We start from the raw sequence: 16686 nt of genomic DNA, 5'->3' as shown, positions 1-16686 counted from the left end.
CCGGAGTTTAAACACTGACACACTTTAGTCAGACCTCACTCTACATAAAATCAACAAACTGAGCAATGCGAGCAAGTGCTGCCAGGCATCACCACTCCCGGGAATGCGCCTCCCGAGGGCTCCTCGGGCGGGTTTGCAGATGCCCGATGAAGCACCGAAAGTTACTTAAGCGGTTAAAAACCACAAGGTAACACCGGGGCAACCGTGCTGCGCAACTGGAGGCTGCGAGTGAGTGAGCGTGTGCAGGGAAAACAAAGCCCCGCCGGGCAGCCTGAACTTTCCCCTCTGGCCGAGCCGCCACGGCCGGACCCGCTCCAGGGCAGGGCGGCGGGCAGGACCCTGGCCCCGGCGAGACGCCCACCCCGCCGCCGCGGCACCTGCGGCCGGGTGGTGGAGGCCGCGGCAGGCCGGGCCGCGCCGGGGTCTCACCTCGTCGCCCCACTTGAGGACGTCCTTGTGGCGGTCGCGCACGGCGCGGTAGATGTGCAAGAACTGGATGATGCCGTGCCTCCGCACGTGCTCCGCGTGCCGCCGCGTCTCCTCCCAACTCAGCGGCGAGCCCTGCGACAGCAGCCCCATGCCGGCCGGGAACGTGAAGCGAGCGGAGCCTGCGCGGCGTGCGGAGCGCTCTGCGCCTCAACAGCAGCGGGAGCCGAGCCCGGCGCCACGCGTGACGGCGACAGCGCGTCAGGCCGTGACTCAGCACTTTCCGCCGACAGGCCCCGCCCCCGGCCGCTGCGGGCGGGTTGAGGCGGCCCCTGGCGGCGGGGCGGCCCAGGCGGATGCCGGCCTGGGGGCTGGGAGCGGGGCCTGTGGCGGCGGCTTCTCCGAGACTTCGGGGCTGGCCGGGGGGGGGTGCGCCTCTGGAGAAGCAAGCCTGGGGGAAACAGCGAGGCCGCCGCTGCCCCGTTACTTTCCCGGAGCACGCCCCAACACGGGAAGGAGGCGTCCCTGTCCTGCGGAAATGGCGACGAGAAAATGTCCGCCTGCGCCTCGGATCCGGCACTCCCCGCGCTCGGGAGTGGGAGCGCAGGGGCGGGGATCGCGGCGCCGGGCCCGGTAGAGGCTGGAAAGGACTCGGTAGTTGCTCTGGGCGGGCTTGTGAGGCGGCGAGAAGGACCCGTGTGTGACGCGTGTGGCTAGTCACAGAGTCACAGAATGTCAGGGATTGGAAGGGACCTCAAAAGATGATCCAGTCCAATCCCCCTGCCGGAACAGGAACACCCAGATGAGGCTACATAGGAAGGGGTCCAAGCGGGTTTTGAATGTTTCCAGAGAAGGAGACTCCACAACCCCCCTGGGCAGCCTGTTTCAGTGCTCCATCACCCTCACTGTGAAGAAGTTTCTTCTCTAATTTAAATGGAACCTCCTGTGTTCCAGTTTGTACCCATTGCCCCTTGTCCTATCATTGGTTGTCACCGAGAAGAGCCTGGCTCCATCCTCATGACATTCACCCTTTACATATTTATAAATATTAACGAGTTCACCCCTCAGTCTCCTCCAGGCTAAAGAGACCCAGCTCCCTCAGCCTTTCCTCATAAGGGAGATGCTCCGCTCCCTTAATCATCGTTGTTGCCCTGTGCTGGACTCCCTCCAGCAGTTCCCTGTACTTCTTGAACTGAGGGGCCCAGAACTGGACACAATATTCCAGATGATGCCTTAATGAACCTCCTGAGTGAACAGTCCTGAAACATGGGTGCTGTACTGAAGGCCGGTGTGTGTGTATTGCAGATCAGAGCACACATCACATTCCCCACATTAGAGGCATATAGACGCTTTGGGTGGGTGCAGTGAGACTCCAGGGAGATGCACGTCATGTCTCCATTTGTGCTCTGGCCGCAGAGCTCACATCCTGTGGTGCCAAGAGAAGGGCCAGTTAGTGAAGGTGCTAAAAATGAGTTAGTTACCTGGTCATTGTCCTGAAGGGGATCGGAACAGCATTCGTCTCAGGAAAGAGTGCAGGGCAATCTCATGGTGTGTGTTTTACATTTGATACAAAATAGAAGGAAGGCCTCTCAGTGCTATTTCAAGTGTTTTCTAAATGAAGAGGCAAAAATAAGGAGCTGCGCGTTACATGAGGAGAAAGGCTCTCACTTCTGACAGATCTGTCCTTTAAGGATGCCATTAAAAAGTCAGGGATATAAGCAAGTTTGCAAAGCCAACAACGAGGACTCAGAAGCTGAAATTCATTATGCCTGAACCCTTGTTTTCATCATCATCACAGAGCTCTTTCTTCTTGGGCCCTGGAGACAAACACAGCTGTTGTGCAGTAGGATTGCACAGCTGAGGGTTTGAGGATTAGTAAAATATTTAAATTGTGGTATAACCCACTAATGGATGAGTTGTATTATTAGATATTTCATTAACTGAATGACTATACTGACAAGAACTACCTAATTGTCTTTCTTCCAGGATATGAGGTGCCTCAAGGACAGGACAAGCTTCCAAGATATTAGAATAATAAGTCTAAAATGCATTAGTGAAAAATATCAAATATTAAAGTAAAACCACTCAAAAATAAAATATATCTTGGTTACTTTTGTAATGACCTAAGTTTGTATACAAAGAGCAGCACTGACAGAACAAGAACAAGCGACGGCCATTAAAATACAAACATTTTGAATTCACTGTTTCTAGGGACATATGATTTTTTAAAAGCTGACAATTCTGGCTAAAACATTCATGGCCAATCTCTAACTCAAAGCAACGCTGTTGTTGGTACTGTTGTAGATTTGGAGAAGGCCTGTTGGATTAGTTGGAGGGAGAATAAAAAAATCTTTTATTTGAGTTAAAAGATCCAACTGCCTTTTTCATTTTTGAAAAATCAGAAGGTTAAAAAATCTCATGCTTGGGAACTGGAGTCTTTTGAGGTATATCCCTCACACAAAACCTGAGTCGTACTTTATTTCAGATCTGAGACAACAAAGAGACTTCATGTGCTGCCCTGGATATTTGAGGACAGTTGCACCAAGAGATGAAGATTCAGCATTGGTGCCACCACGCTGCCACCCAGCTTCAGGTTTTCCACAACTTTAAGTTCAAGCTGGAGCATGTGAGGAGCCCCAGCAGTGACAAATGTGGCCAAGAAGCACCTAATGGTTTTTCTACCAGCTGTGTTGACCCCTTTCCTTCTTTGGGGGCAGTCAGGCCTGATTTTGGAGCAAATATTCTGTCAAAGCAAACCTAACTTTTTCATCTCTGAATCTGGGCAAATCTGTCCAGTTTATTTAGGATCCTTTCTCCCGGTTCACTTGACTGATAGCGAGAGCACTATGTTGCTGAGAGAGATTTTTGAAATAATTGGGTATTTGGTATGATCCCAGCTGCTTTGAGTGTGCTGCTGTGTATAAATGACTGTAAATATTTCCAGCAACATACACAAGATTTCCAAACCAAGATCAGCTTTATTGCAATGCAGGCTGCTGTTGCGCAGCCCATACTCTTCAGTTGACCACTCATGCTGCTCTTTGACCTGAAATTCAAAAGCACATTTTCAGTGTCTGTCTTCCTCCATATTTAAACTCAGCTGTTTTTTTGTGTTATTTCGCTGCCATTATCTGCTTGATTTCCAGTCTGTGTGCTTAGTCTTATCAACTATAGAGCTGGTACATTGTTTACAACAGAAATCCAGGCTGTTTTCCTTCTGCAACAGTAAAACTGATAGAAATGGAAACTCTGTTTTCTCACGTTGTAATCTTTAGCACAAGAGGGTGACAAGTCAGCTCTGTTTATGAGGTGTTTACTGACTTCAGCTGAAGCCTTTTCCCCTTCAGTTCTAATGTATGTGTTCTGGCAGTGTGGAGTTATCTACAGGCCTTTTCCTTTGCAGGAGCTGTGGCACAGAGGAGGAGTATAAGCCATTCTAAGGCTGACAGCATCACATGCAGAAGCATTCATCTGTGCATCACATAAAATATGACTTAAAGACAAACCACCATTGTATAATATCTGCCTACATGCATAATCTTGTATAGTAATTTCCAGTACACTTAATATCATGTATAATTACTTCCAGTACACTTAATATGAAAAAAAGCTTCTCTAAACATACAGGTAGTACTTTGGATGGTGTTATTAGTTTAGCTCCGTACCAGTATCTCCAGCCCCAAGACTTGACTAGTTTCTCTGGACAGTCCAAAGGAAAATCTTTCTGATCCAACTTGGAAAAAAAAAAAGTTCACTAGAAAAGCATTTTGTGGGAAGAAGTATCTCCTCCTGAAAAACATCCTCTGCCTAAACTTAGCAAAATGGAACTTTTGTAAGAGCAGACCCAGTCCAAATTCCCCTTAAACTCTCTCTTTGCTCCAACAAGATCTGTTTTATAACTAGGCCATTTTATTATTTCCTTATCTCTTGAGTAGCTGCTTTTCAGTCTCAGGTAGGGACTGTTCCTCAATCTTGAAGCGTTATCTACTGATCACAGGGCAAATCAGCATTTATTTGGGAAATGTGACCATTGACTCAAGTACATTTTCAATCGGTTGGTGTTTTTTTTGTATAACTTTTTGTTCGGTCAAAGCAATTAGAATGGTTGTTCGTATTAAATTGTATGTCCAGTTACCAAAATACCAGCTTTCCTGTTTTGTTCTTATCTCTGCTCTGTTTTAAGACAGAAAGTTAATGGAGAAGCCTTACCTTGTATGAAAAGGAACAAAAAATTGTCTGCATCAAATTGTAAAAAAGAAACAACATTTATTTTTTTCCAGAGATGGGAAAATCATTTCCAGGTGAGATTCCGCTATTTGTTTATGTTATTGCTGATGCATTTTGACAACACCCAGAAATGTCTGTGCCAGGAAACAAAAATATTTTACAAAACAAAGATGTGCTGAAGTTACAAAATCATAGGAGATCCTGCTGATCCTTGCCTTGAAAACTAATAAAAAACCATTAACTGTTAGAATTTAGATGAAGGTCAGTAGGAATTTGGTAATGCTTTACAGTTGGGATAGTTGAGGCTCATGTACTTCTAAGTTGGAGACAGTAAGTTGGTAGGAGGAGAATATGGCACCTGCAACCCGGAGGAGCTGCCCGTAAGGTTCATGTGTTCTTGTCTCCCTAGAAATTCCACAGAGAACAATCCAACTCATCTTTTTATGTATCTGCAAAGCCATTCAAATCAGCTGCCACTAAATCTAAACAAAGTATTATAGTTTGGCACTTTGAAAATATACCCACTAGGAGAGATGAAATATGTGTAGACTCATGGGTGAGACTGCTGCTACAGAATCCTTTCTTTAACTGGCTGTCATGAGAAGTAATAAGTAAAAAGCAGATGTCTTGTGATGAGGCTTTTATTACAGGGAAGAAAGAAAAGTTTGTTTTTCTTCATGAATCATCTGCAAAAATTTTTAAAAGCAGCGTTTTTCAATGTGATTGTTAAGTTAACGCTGCTGAATATTGTGTTATTCTCTGAATAAAATCAAAAGACTTCAGATAGAACAATCTACTTTCAAAGTTTTGGAACTGTGTATTTGGTAGAAAAAAGATTTATTTTTATTTTTTTAGTCAACTTTTTATGCTTCCAGGTCTATAATTTATGGTGTGCACCTGTGTCCAGTGTAAGTGACTCAGGTGAGCAGCAGATGAGATAACTGCCTCCTTTTGAGCAAGGAGGCCTCCAGGCATTTTCTGAGGCACTCGGGAGATCTGTGCTCAGGCAACTGTTTCTCATGCGGAAAGTCTTGCCAACAAATAAGTTGAATTAAATAATCCATTTGAGGTGAGTCATAACACTGAAAAGATTCAAGTGAAGGATTTTTTGAAGGATCTTCAAGTGAAGGTCTTCCAGCTGTATAGTGAGGAAGATGACTAACAGACCTATTATTCCAGTCAAAGTTACAGTGCTGATTCTCCTCCAAGCTAACTTCTCAATTAGTGTATGAAAGACACTGTTGTGACTTTTCAATATTGCTTTAGAACTTCTTTTTCTTGCTCTCACCTGACGTGTGGAAACACGTGCACTAGGATTAAATACTGGCATGAGTCTGAATGGTGCATTTCTAGTATCCTGTGGGATTTGTCATTCATACAGGCGATTTTGAGGGTTGAAATTTTTTACTTCAACACGAATTGTGTATTTCAGTCTATAAAATTTCATGTTTATATCAGAAGTGAAAATCACGTTTTTTATCACTTTGGTTCATATCAGCATGTTCTTTTGCAAATAACTTGAATTTCTAGTTTCTTAGAAGCCCACGTATTCTTTTGCAGTGCACAATACGTGAGTATGGTGCTTTGATGGAGTCTGGCGTATCTAATCATGTCATGAATGCTGCCAGTGGTAATAATGGAGGTTGCAGTGTGTGAGTTATTCTGCGTGCAGAATGCTGGGCTGCTGCCTCACAGAGTAGTCTGGTGTGGTGACTGACACTCATTGCATCTTGTTCACCTTTCCTCCTGCCATGACCTGCTCCCTTGCAGGCACCCTCTCCTACCAACTTACCTTTCACCATGTCCTCATTTCTCCTAAAGTGGCAGCTCTTTGGTGATGCCTGCAAGATATAAAGTACTTCCAAGGAAAGTAAGAATTTCCAAATTAATTCCCAGTTTATCTTCTTTCCGGCATCTTCTAAGCTGGAGAGCCTATACTAGAGGACTATCTTCAGATTGTTTTCCACAAGCTGACCTCATTGTTTTTTTTCCTTAGCAAATAATAACTGTGTAAGATAAAATAATGCCAGCTGCTCAGTAACAAAGCAGAAGACTATCTTTTAATCCTCTTTGCAAGCCAAGTTGTTTTCTTTAACATTTACCTTAATTCATCATCAATATTAGAAACAGTAAAATTTCCTTTTAGATATAAGACAGGAGAAACATTAGAGGTATGACCTGAAACAGGGACTGTGTACAAAGTCCTTCCAAAGGCTTTGTTTACAGCTAAGCTTTACAGAGGACTGAATTTGGACATGTGTGCAGTGTATCAAAGAGACTGAATTTCTGGATTATTTGGATTCCCACCACAGGCAGGAGTGTAGGTCTGTGCACTTTTCTTGCACGGAAAGAGGGTCCACAAGAAGTCCTGATTAACTTCTGAAAACAATGCCCAAAGACTCAACTATTAGTTGAGTATTAATTGGAATATTCACTAGTTAGTTGGAAAGTAGGATAAATAAATCATATTTTTCTCTTTTGCAATGGCCTCATTTTTTCCTGCCATGCTCAGACTGTAGCTTATTTATTTTATACAGAGAAGTTTAGCAGCTAAGACTACAATCCTGGTCCATAGTGTAGGAAAGCAGAATTCCTAAGTAAGATGCACTAGAAGCAGTTCTTACCTTGGTTTTAACACAAATGTTCAGCCTTAAGTGTTTTCCTGACCAGGAGGTAAAAGCAGAGCCTGTGAGCAGCAGTGCCAGGGACACCCCAGGCCACCGAGGGGCAGAGAAGCCAAAGCACGCTGCTGAGCTCCTACCTTGGGGTGGGTCCCACCTGGAGGCATGTTCTTCTGCCAGGCAGCAACCTAGAGCCACAAGATTTCCCATCCTGGGAGCAGTTTGATGTGTCCTCGTGTAGTCAAGTCTCCCTGCCAGAGAAAGCAAAAGTCTGATATGTAGGTTGATTGCTAATACGAATCTGCAGTTCTTCTGTACCCACATGCATGCAGCTCAGGTCCAGCTCAGATGCTGAACTGCCACAGTGTTACATCTGCAAAGATGGAAATATCACAAATTTCCCAAGACAGGATGTGTTTCCCTGCCCCTCCTTTGTGTATTTGCTCACTGCCTGGAAGCTTTTTGTGTGTTGCAGTTCTGTTTCCTTTCATCTTTCAATATTGTTATTCTGGTATAAGTTTTGGTGGATTGATTCCTGGTGGGAGTAGTCAATATTTGCAAGATGGCTCATTCTGTAGGCTTTTGGTCATGTAACAATGAAGCAAGTGGGAATAATCCTCTTGCATTTTAAATGGGCATACATACGGGTGTTTGTACCCTGGCTAACACAGCAGTAGGAAACAACCTAACCTTCCAGATGAAAATGAGATAGCAGAGAAGGATTTGATGAGATAAGGAGTTTTTTTAAAAAAAACTATAGTGAAAGGTTTCCAAGCTCCCGAGTAAGTCCAAATGACCTGATTGAACACTTAATCTTTTTGTCGATTCGAAGCAGGGATGGTCACAGAAAGATTACACATGAGTTTACTTTTATTGATTTTTGTCCAAAGTACTAGGTCCCAGGCAGTAGCTGAGCCTCAAGAACTGCATCTAGTTGTAAAGACTAAGGCAGTCAGCAAATACTCTTTGGTATTTTTCTAATAACCAGGGCAACATTTTCCAGAAAGACTAACCCACGCTTCACAAGACAAGAAAAAACACTAACTTACAGGCTTTTATATAATAGTACTACTTAGCTATGGCCGTTGTAAAACTCTTGAAAAGCAATCTCAAATTTCTATTGAGTGCCATACCTTAGCTCCTGCAGCTTTTGATAGCTAGTAGAGACTAATCTATTTTAAGATCTAATATTATACCTAAGTATTTCTTTCAGGAATATAGTGAAAAACAAGATATATTAAGTAGCAGGAAAGGAGAAAATAGTCCATTGGTAATCACAAACTGAATAGTCTCCAGAGATCAATTACACCTTCCTTAGTTGCAAGTTTATCTCCAAATCTTTAATTACAAAGTATTTTCATCTCATCTACTTCATATTGTATATTGTGTATAATCTACTTTATATGGAGTATGAAGTTCTACTGAAAACTTGAAAAGTATTGGAATTGCATTCTCCTTGTCTCTCTGATGAAATTGGTTGGTTGGTGATTTTCTAAATGTTTTTAGACAGAGATCCATGCAAAATCAAAATAATAATAAGAAACCTAGAAAGGGGGAACACTGAGAAACACAGTATTTGTTATCACATGCTCTTTGTAAGGTAACTGTTACCACCATTCATACCTCCAAGGTGTTTCCACCACACAAGTACTTCTCAGGGTCTCTCTTCCAGAGGGAAGTTAGAAATATTTTGGAGACCCCATTTCAAAGGGATGTCAAACAAATGATACTGAAAATGCCTTCGTGAAATTTCTCTATGTGGACTAATTGATACAATTTTAAAAGTTGGCCTAGTACTTATAGCATTTTTTAGTATGGTGTTATTTATAGCACTTCTGAAGAACTGGCAGGTGGTCTAGTGTACAGGCAGACAAGCCGAGGAGCAGAGATGTCAAGCTGCTTTGGGTGGGATCCAGAGTGCTTAATTTAAGTACCTAGAATAATTATTTCTCAGCTTAACTGCAGGCCTCCAGCTCCAGAGATCCAGTTATCTTAGAGTGAGAGCCTCAGTTTCCCATAAGGTCTGCCAGCAATCACTGTGTAAGAAAGCGCTGTGCCAGGGCCCCGTGGACATGGGCAGCAGAGGGTGACGATCCCGCGTGGGGAGAGGCTGCCTGCAGGGCGAGGGCTCCTTGGAGGCAGGGCTGGCAGCTTCCTCTGCTGTGCCCTGCTGTGAGCAGGGCCCCTCAGGCAGTGAATTTGGCAGCGGATCTGCAGATATGGTTTCTCATCCATCCCCTCTGCTTGCATCCACATAGCTAACAGGAGCCAGGAACCGGTTAGTGGCATCCCTGCCCTGTGCCGGCCTTTAAGTGCTTGTGAAAGTGCGTCCTTGGTGGGCCGTAACTCAGAAGGGGGTTTAAGGCAGATGCATCAGTGACTGGGAAGTGCAAGGGAGAACACTGGGACAAAGAAGAGTGTTGAAAAGGTCAGGGCTACTGAGGGACCCATTGCTCAAAGCTGTATATTCCCTGGCAAACCGCTGACGTGAGACTCAGAGAGGCCTGGGGACTGATCTCCCCGTGCAGAAGGTCAGAGGAGCAGGTAGATGAAGTGTGTACTGTGTCTTCACCCATTCTCAGGCTGGTTGCCTTGGCAGGGTTGACAAACCATATTTACTTGGGCATTCAACAGCTGATACTAAGGCCATGATCATAAAATAATAAAGATATGCAAAAAGCTTTTAAAGTAGTGCTTCACCTTTATATGATCAAGTATGTGTTTATAACTTTGCTTTGTGAAAGGTACATATTTCGGTTGTTTATATTCCCTGTTTCAGCTCAGGCTCTGTATTATATAAATGCCTTTTGTGTGGCATTCAGAAAGATTTTTACCTAAATAAATAGTTAAAGTTGAGCAGTTGAGGTAAGAGTTGGAACCCAAACCATGCTTCACATTACTGAATCCCCCGAGGCTCCATTGTTCTAGTATATGAAGTTTATAGAAAATAACCGCCTGGTTTCTCTCCTATGCCTGTAAATGATTATATGTCTCACATTTCTAGCCCTTGCTAATACTGCCAGTAACACTAATAAGGCCTCCATGTGGTAACCCAGTTGTTCATGTCCGTATCTTCTTTAATTTTTATCCAAATCCCCATTTCTGCCAAAGAATGAGACTAGAGGAAATGTAACCCTTGCCCCAAATAACCTGTAATGTACTGTAATGTTTTATCACAGGAACTGTACTTTGCACAGTTGTGTAAAAAAGCACCTGTCCATCTGCCAAATCCGCTCCATGGTGCTGGCATCAGGATTCCTGGGTTTTATCTGTGCGATTAGCTACTGCGAGCCTGTTCTGTCTAGGACAGTGGAGGAGCAGTGCCAAGGCAGCGTTGCTGGGGAGTTTGTGCTCTGCACGGATCCATGCATGGTGCAAAGGGGCAGAGACAGCTGCAAGGTTTGCTCGGTGCAGGCTGTGCTAGTCGGATAGCAGCAGAGCTAGAAGGAAGAACAGCAGACACAGCCAAAAGACTCCATACCCAAAATAATTAAGTCTAATACTAGTTATTTTCTTCTTGGGCTTAGATACAGGAATAATGGTACCTTATAAATTCCTTTTTAGTGTGTGTATGCATGTGTGCAGTTTTTGGTCATCTGGATTATCCCCATGAGAAACCTTTGTTCTTCTCAAATTTCTCATGACTCTAGTTCCACCAGTCTGCTCTAATCTTCCTTTTCAGAAAAGCTGTATAATTCTGTGGCACTCCACCAATGAAAAGGCTTTAACTAAATCATGAAATAGTTGTTCAAAATCCCAAGTAGAAACCCATTTATTACTATATGTAACAGGAGACTAAATTTACTAATAAGCCTAAGCACATTCCAGGCATCTCAAGACTAAAATGCACTCTTAGCTAGCTCAGCAAATACTGATGAACTGAAATGCCTGTTTGCAAATAGACCAACTAGATCAAAAAAGGAAACCTTGGCTTTCCATTGAGTAATTCAGGTATTAAAATAATTTTATGTCCCGCTTGTATCTTTGGCAGCTTGTGTTCTTGGATAGATCTTCAGGTCCTGAAGAATGCATGGAACATGAGCTCTGGTTGGTCCCTGTGGGAAGCCACGTTGTGTGAGGGAACAGCTCTGCTGGCTGCTGTCTCACCACTGCTCCCACACGCTGTGTAAACACCGCTGTTAGAAGAAGTCACTATGGGTTGCAGGGTCCTTGATGTTGTTACCACACTTGTTTCTCAGACTGTTTTAGAAAGAAAGGCATGGTCCTAAATGACCAAGGAGGCTGTGCGGAGGTGAGGGCCGGGTTCCTGAAGGCAAAGATGCTACAACTAAAAGTACATGCACAGCTCTCAGGTGATAGCTAAGTGCTTTGGAAACACCTCAATAGATGCTACTCTGCATTTTAGGCCTGTAAACACATTTAATATCCAGCCTTGGAGACAGTTTTGTCTTGGAGTTCTTTATGTTCATTGTGAATCACATTATTGCTCAATCACCTAAACCAGGCTATATAATTACTGACAGGGCTGAAGATGGCTGTTAAGACAAGTCTACAGGGCATGTAACAAAGAATTAGAATGTCTGTGGCAACGTTGCCGTGGGTGAAGTTACACATTCGAGCTTGAGATGGTCTAACAGCTCATTTCCACATAAAGAAAGAGGCTCTGTGCCCTTCTCCCTGCTCTCCTCCTGCCTTGGCCCTCCTCCCTTCACATGCATTGGCTTGTGTTTTCTGACCCTGCACTAAGCCAATTCAATATACTGGAATCAAGAGGAATATTAAACTAGGGAAAAAAAGGTGAATCATTTTGTCATGGCATATGGAATTGACTCAAACTGTGAATGTGCTGCAGAACACCAAAACTAATACAAAGAATCACACAGAATCACACAGAACACCAAAGCTAATACAAAGGATGGGATAGGATTGTGTGACTTAGTGTGGGTCTAGGGAAAGGAAGAGGAGGAAAAGGAACCAAGATCTTTAAAACAGTGGCAAGCTGGTAAACCTGTTTTCTGGTCATGTGCCACTATCCCAAATAACAAAAGGCCAAGTTCTGTTCATCTACAGTCCACCTTCAGTACCATCCTGCATCTATGTGTTATTTTTATTTACTTTTATGGATTTGTCTTTCACAGAATGAGTAGATAAAGCTGGGAGTGTAATATGACAGATAGCCAGAGAGACAGCAGCAGCAACACTTTGCTCTAAGGGAAGATGGTCAATAAAATCTGAATATTTTGTAAGCTCATCCCTCAGCTCCCTCCAAGAGATAACAGCAATCTCTCTTGCTTTCTCCATAGGACCTAGGTAGGCTTTCTTTCTCAATTTTTTGTTTGTTTGTTTAGCTGGGTTTTTTCCCATTACAGGTTTTGGAAACAGATCAGCTTTTCATCTTCCTCGCAAAAATCTGTGAAGAAACTATCAATCTAGACAGCAAAAAAATAAATGATAATTAAATCTACTGCCTATGAAAGATTTAACCTGATTGAATTAGAGGAAAAGAAGGAAGGCTAATGACTGGTAGCAATTAACAGTCACTCCAGTGTTCAGAGTTTTTGCAGATTAACTCAGACATTTTCTGTTTCTGTTGAAGTCAAAGACAATATTTCCATTGGCTGCAGTTGGAGCAATTTTAATATTTTTAAAATATTATTGTTTAAATACTGGATTAGTTGTTTGATGTGTGGATTCATCATTCATTTTAACACGTATCTGACTGTTTCCTCATACTTTTGCTGAGGTTAGTTTAAAAGAAAAGGCACCTCCCAAGCTATTGCCATTGAAAGGTCATCCAAGGCTTTGTTTTGCACTTTTTAAGCTCTGTGGGAAGTACAGCTTCATCCCCATTAAAAACAAAACACAGCAAGAACAACCCATGTTTCTCACACAACAGCGTCTTGGGGTGACCGCTGCCATGACTCGCTATTGCCTTTGGCACCTCGCTTTAGACAGGCAGGTGCAGTTGGCAGATATGTGGGAGCATTGGGTGTGTGGCAGTGAATGGGCTGTGCAAGCTGAAACACTGACAACGTCAGTGAAATGTTTGATAGGGAGCAAGGCAGATACCTGGACATAAGCTACGAGGGGCAGCCAAGACATCCACACAGTGCTGCAGATACAACACAGGACCTATTGGACACCTCTGCCCCCTTCCTTGGTGGCTGGAGGCTGGGTGTCATATCCTAGAGTATTCAGAGGGCATCTACGTGTGAAAACCTCCACATTTCTTGAAGATCCCCTAGAGCTGGTATATTAAGAAGTCATGGATGAAAGAGGTAACCTACAAAGCACACTTGCTCATGTCCCTGAACAGATCCGCCTCTGAAACCCTTAAATGGATTATGGGCTTCCGCTTTAGCCTCTGTTTAAGAAACAGGGTGTTTGTTTTGCTTTTTACTTTGTTGTAGCATATTGGACCTCTGGGCAGTCTTCAGATGAAGGCTTCGTGTTGCGGCTGCCACAGCCTTACAGCCACCTCTCAGCCTGGTCCTGGGGCCATACATGCAGCCCTCATATTGTCTCCTGGGAAACAGAAGGAACGGATGCTTTGCCTTATTCTGTGAGTTTTGGCCCAGCTGTTCACCTTCAGATTCTTTATAAGAGAGGAATCCATTCTGTGTGCATGCATGTAGGCACTGGATATAGTGGCCAGTTCTGGGATAGATCAGAGGGAATTTCAGGTTTTCAACTTCACATTTCCCTATGGTATCTTTAGGTATTTTTCTGTATTGTGCAAACATATCCTACAGTCAGTCAGAAAAGCAGCAGCCTGAAGACATTGGTGTAACTGTGCCCACTGAGAGCAAAAGATGAACAATTTATGGGGTTAGGCCAAAACATGCTGCTCCCTTCAAGATCTCTATGGCATTTGCTGTGGAATCTGAAAAGCTTTTAGTGTTGAGTGGGGAACTTGAAAACAGAGTAGGACTAGTGCCACAGTGAATGCAGCTGGTTCTGTCGCACAGCCTGGGGGAGGCAAGACCTGATTTCACAGCTTCCTTAGTCTTAATTTTTTAATTTCTTATTTTGGACTACTGGGTCTTAGCATTCAGCTGCAGCTAAGTTGAACTTACAGAATAATGACTTAAAATATAACATTTTTAATTTTCTATTCAGAGCTATACTGGGAATGAGTTCAGTAAATAAAACAGGACACGGAAGAACAGTGCTAATAAAATTCCTGCCTAGATTCTCACTAAGAAGTCTCTGCTGTTCCTGTCTAATAAATGAAGCAGGGATCTCTTAAAAGGAACATAATGGAGTGGTACCGTTAAAAAGGTGCATCATAATATATACACAACAGGGACCCACATTAAAGGAAACTGAATTCTGGCATTTCATGACATTAGAGGGACTGATTTTGCATTGACTATTTTCTTTCAGTTCAGACCCATCTTTACTGGGGTGTGAGTGTGTGTATAACCTCCCAGGTTTACAAAAGCAAAGGTGCAAATGCAGACCTCCTATATATATATACCTTGCATGCTGATTGTGTGCACAAGCACAGGCATGTCACAAGAAGAGCCAGAGGCCACAAATGCATTTGCAAAGAGCAAGTTTTATTTTAGTCATCTCTCTACTGAGGGATCTCTGAAGTAGCACCTAAGCTCCCATGCAGAGGTGACACAAGCAGGGACGCAAATGCTGCAGCAATTCAGCCCTGGTAGAAGATCACCGGACCTGCTGAGCTCACCTGTATTTCAAGGCTTCAGGCAGGCACAGCCTCTCACTCTTTCTCACAACAAAGCAGGAATCTCATAGTGATAAGGTGCCTCGAGTTTCTCACAGGCCTATGTTATCTGACACAGAGGTTCTATTCGTCAAGCATACAAAGTCAGTAAAACAATTAGTGTGATGTATGTGCTTTTTCTACAGACAGCTGCAAGCCACTTGAGCATATTTACATTTAACCAACCTCCTTGCCATTCTTCCACTATATCCCCATACACTGATGCTTACGCATTCACTGGCAAGTCAGACATTTTCAATTCACAGCACTGACCTCTGGCATTTGAACTTGTGCATTAAGAGATAGGCCATCCTGCCCAGGGAGTCAGTCCCAAAAGGGTGCCAAGACACATGTGTTCCCACTGCCTTTCACACATTGTATGCTGATCATAGAATCTTAGAATTACAGAATCATAGAATAGTTTGGGTTGGAAGGGACCTTCAAATGTCATCTAGTTCAACCCCCCTACCATGAGCAGGGACATCTTCAACTAGATCAAGTTGTTCAGAGCCCCATCCAGCCTGGCCTTGAATGTCTTCAGAAATGGGGCATCTACCACCTCTCTGAGCAACCTGTCAGTGTTCCACCACCCTAATTTTAAAAAATTTCTTCCTCATGTCTAGCCTGAATATCCTGTCCTTTAGTGTAAAACCATTACACCTTGTCCTATTGCAACAGGCCCTGCTAAAAAGTCTGTCCTCATCTTTCTCATAGGCTCCTTTTAAGTAGTGAAAGGCCACAGTAAGACCTCCCCAGAGCCTTCTCTTCTCCAGGCTGAACAGCCCCAACCCCCTCAGTCTGTCCTCATATCAGAGGTATTCCAGCCCTCTGAACATTTTTGTGGCCTCCTCTGGCCCCTCTCCAACAAGTCCATGCCTTTTCTGCACTGAGGACTCCAGAGCTGGATGCAGAACTGCAGGTGGGGTCTCACCAGAGCAGATCAGAGGGGCTCCAGAGCAGGTTCCCTCGACCTGCTGGACACACTCCTTTTGATGTAGCCCAGGACAGGACTTCTGGGCTGCAAGCGCACATTGCCAGCTCATGTGCAGTCTTTCATCTACCAATACGCCCAAGTCCTTCTCTGTAGGGCTGCTCCAAATCCCTTCATCCTCCAGCCTGTATTGATACTGAAAGTTGCCCTGACCCAGGTGCAGGACCTTGCACTTGACCTTGTTGGACCTCATGAGGTTCGCATAAGCCCACTTGTCAAGCTTGTCCTGATCCCTCTGGATGTCATTCCATCTCTCAGGTATGTCTTATAAGGGAAATCTGTTTATTCCCAGTTCTAGGAGTTGAGAAAGACCGAACATAGAACTGCCCAGCTATTTTTTTCATCATTTCTTTGTGATAAGTGTGTATCTTGTGCCAGTCTGTTGGCTCCTTGTGCTGATCCTTGCCTTGGAACTTTCACAAGAGCATGAGGCTGGCCCAGCTGGAGCAGCTGCAGCAGTGCTGCATGGGGACCACACATCCGTCAGACCCTGCCAAGTTCAGAAACCATCTCCAAAGACTGGTGTAGCAGCATCTCCTGAGCACTCACACCTTATGTTTGCTGTGTGCATGGAATTTGAGGATTTCCACCTTTAGCGCAACCCCCACCTCTCCAAAGGGGAATTCTCCACCAAATTCATAGCTACTGAAGAGCCTCCCAAAGGATCGACTGTAGTTTTGTCAATCTAGGAAACATGGCGTGTTTCTCACCTGGTCCTCTTCTCATCA

General features: G+C 44.0%; 1 protein-coding gene across 1 annotated transcript in view; it reads right to left on the bottom strand.

The window, feature by feature from the left end:
* GCLC (glutamate-cysteine ligase catalytic subunit) overlaps positions 1 to 700 on the bottom strand; it is a 34670-nt gene extending 33970 nt beyond the window's left edge. The window contains exon 1 of the mRNA XM_065835310.2: positions 430 to 700. Coding sequence (XP_065691382.1) covers positions 430 to 579 — 150 coding nt within the window. The 5' untranslated portion in view covers positions 580 to 700. The remainder of the gene's footprint in view (positions 1 to 429) is intronic.
* Positions 701 to 16686: the final 15986 nt, after the last annotated feature.

This window comes from Patagioenas fasciata, chromosome 3 (assembly GCF_037038585.1).
Source record: "Patagioenas fasciata isolate bPatFas1 chromosome 3, bPatFas1.hap1, whole genome shotgun sequence".
NCBI classification, from domain to species: Eukaryota; Metazoa; Chordata; class Aves; order Columbiformes; family Columbidae; genus Patagioenas; species Patagioenas fasciata.
This window is presented reverse-complemented; position numbering and strand designations above follow the sequence as displayed.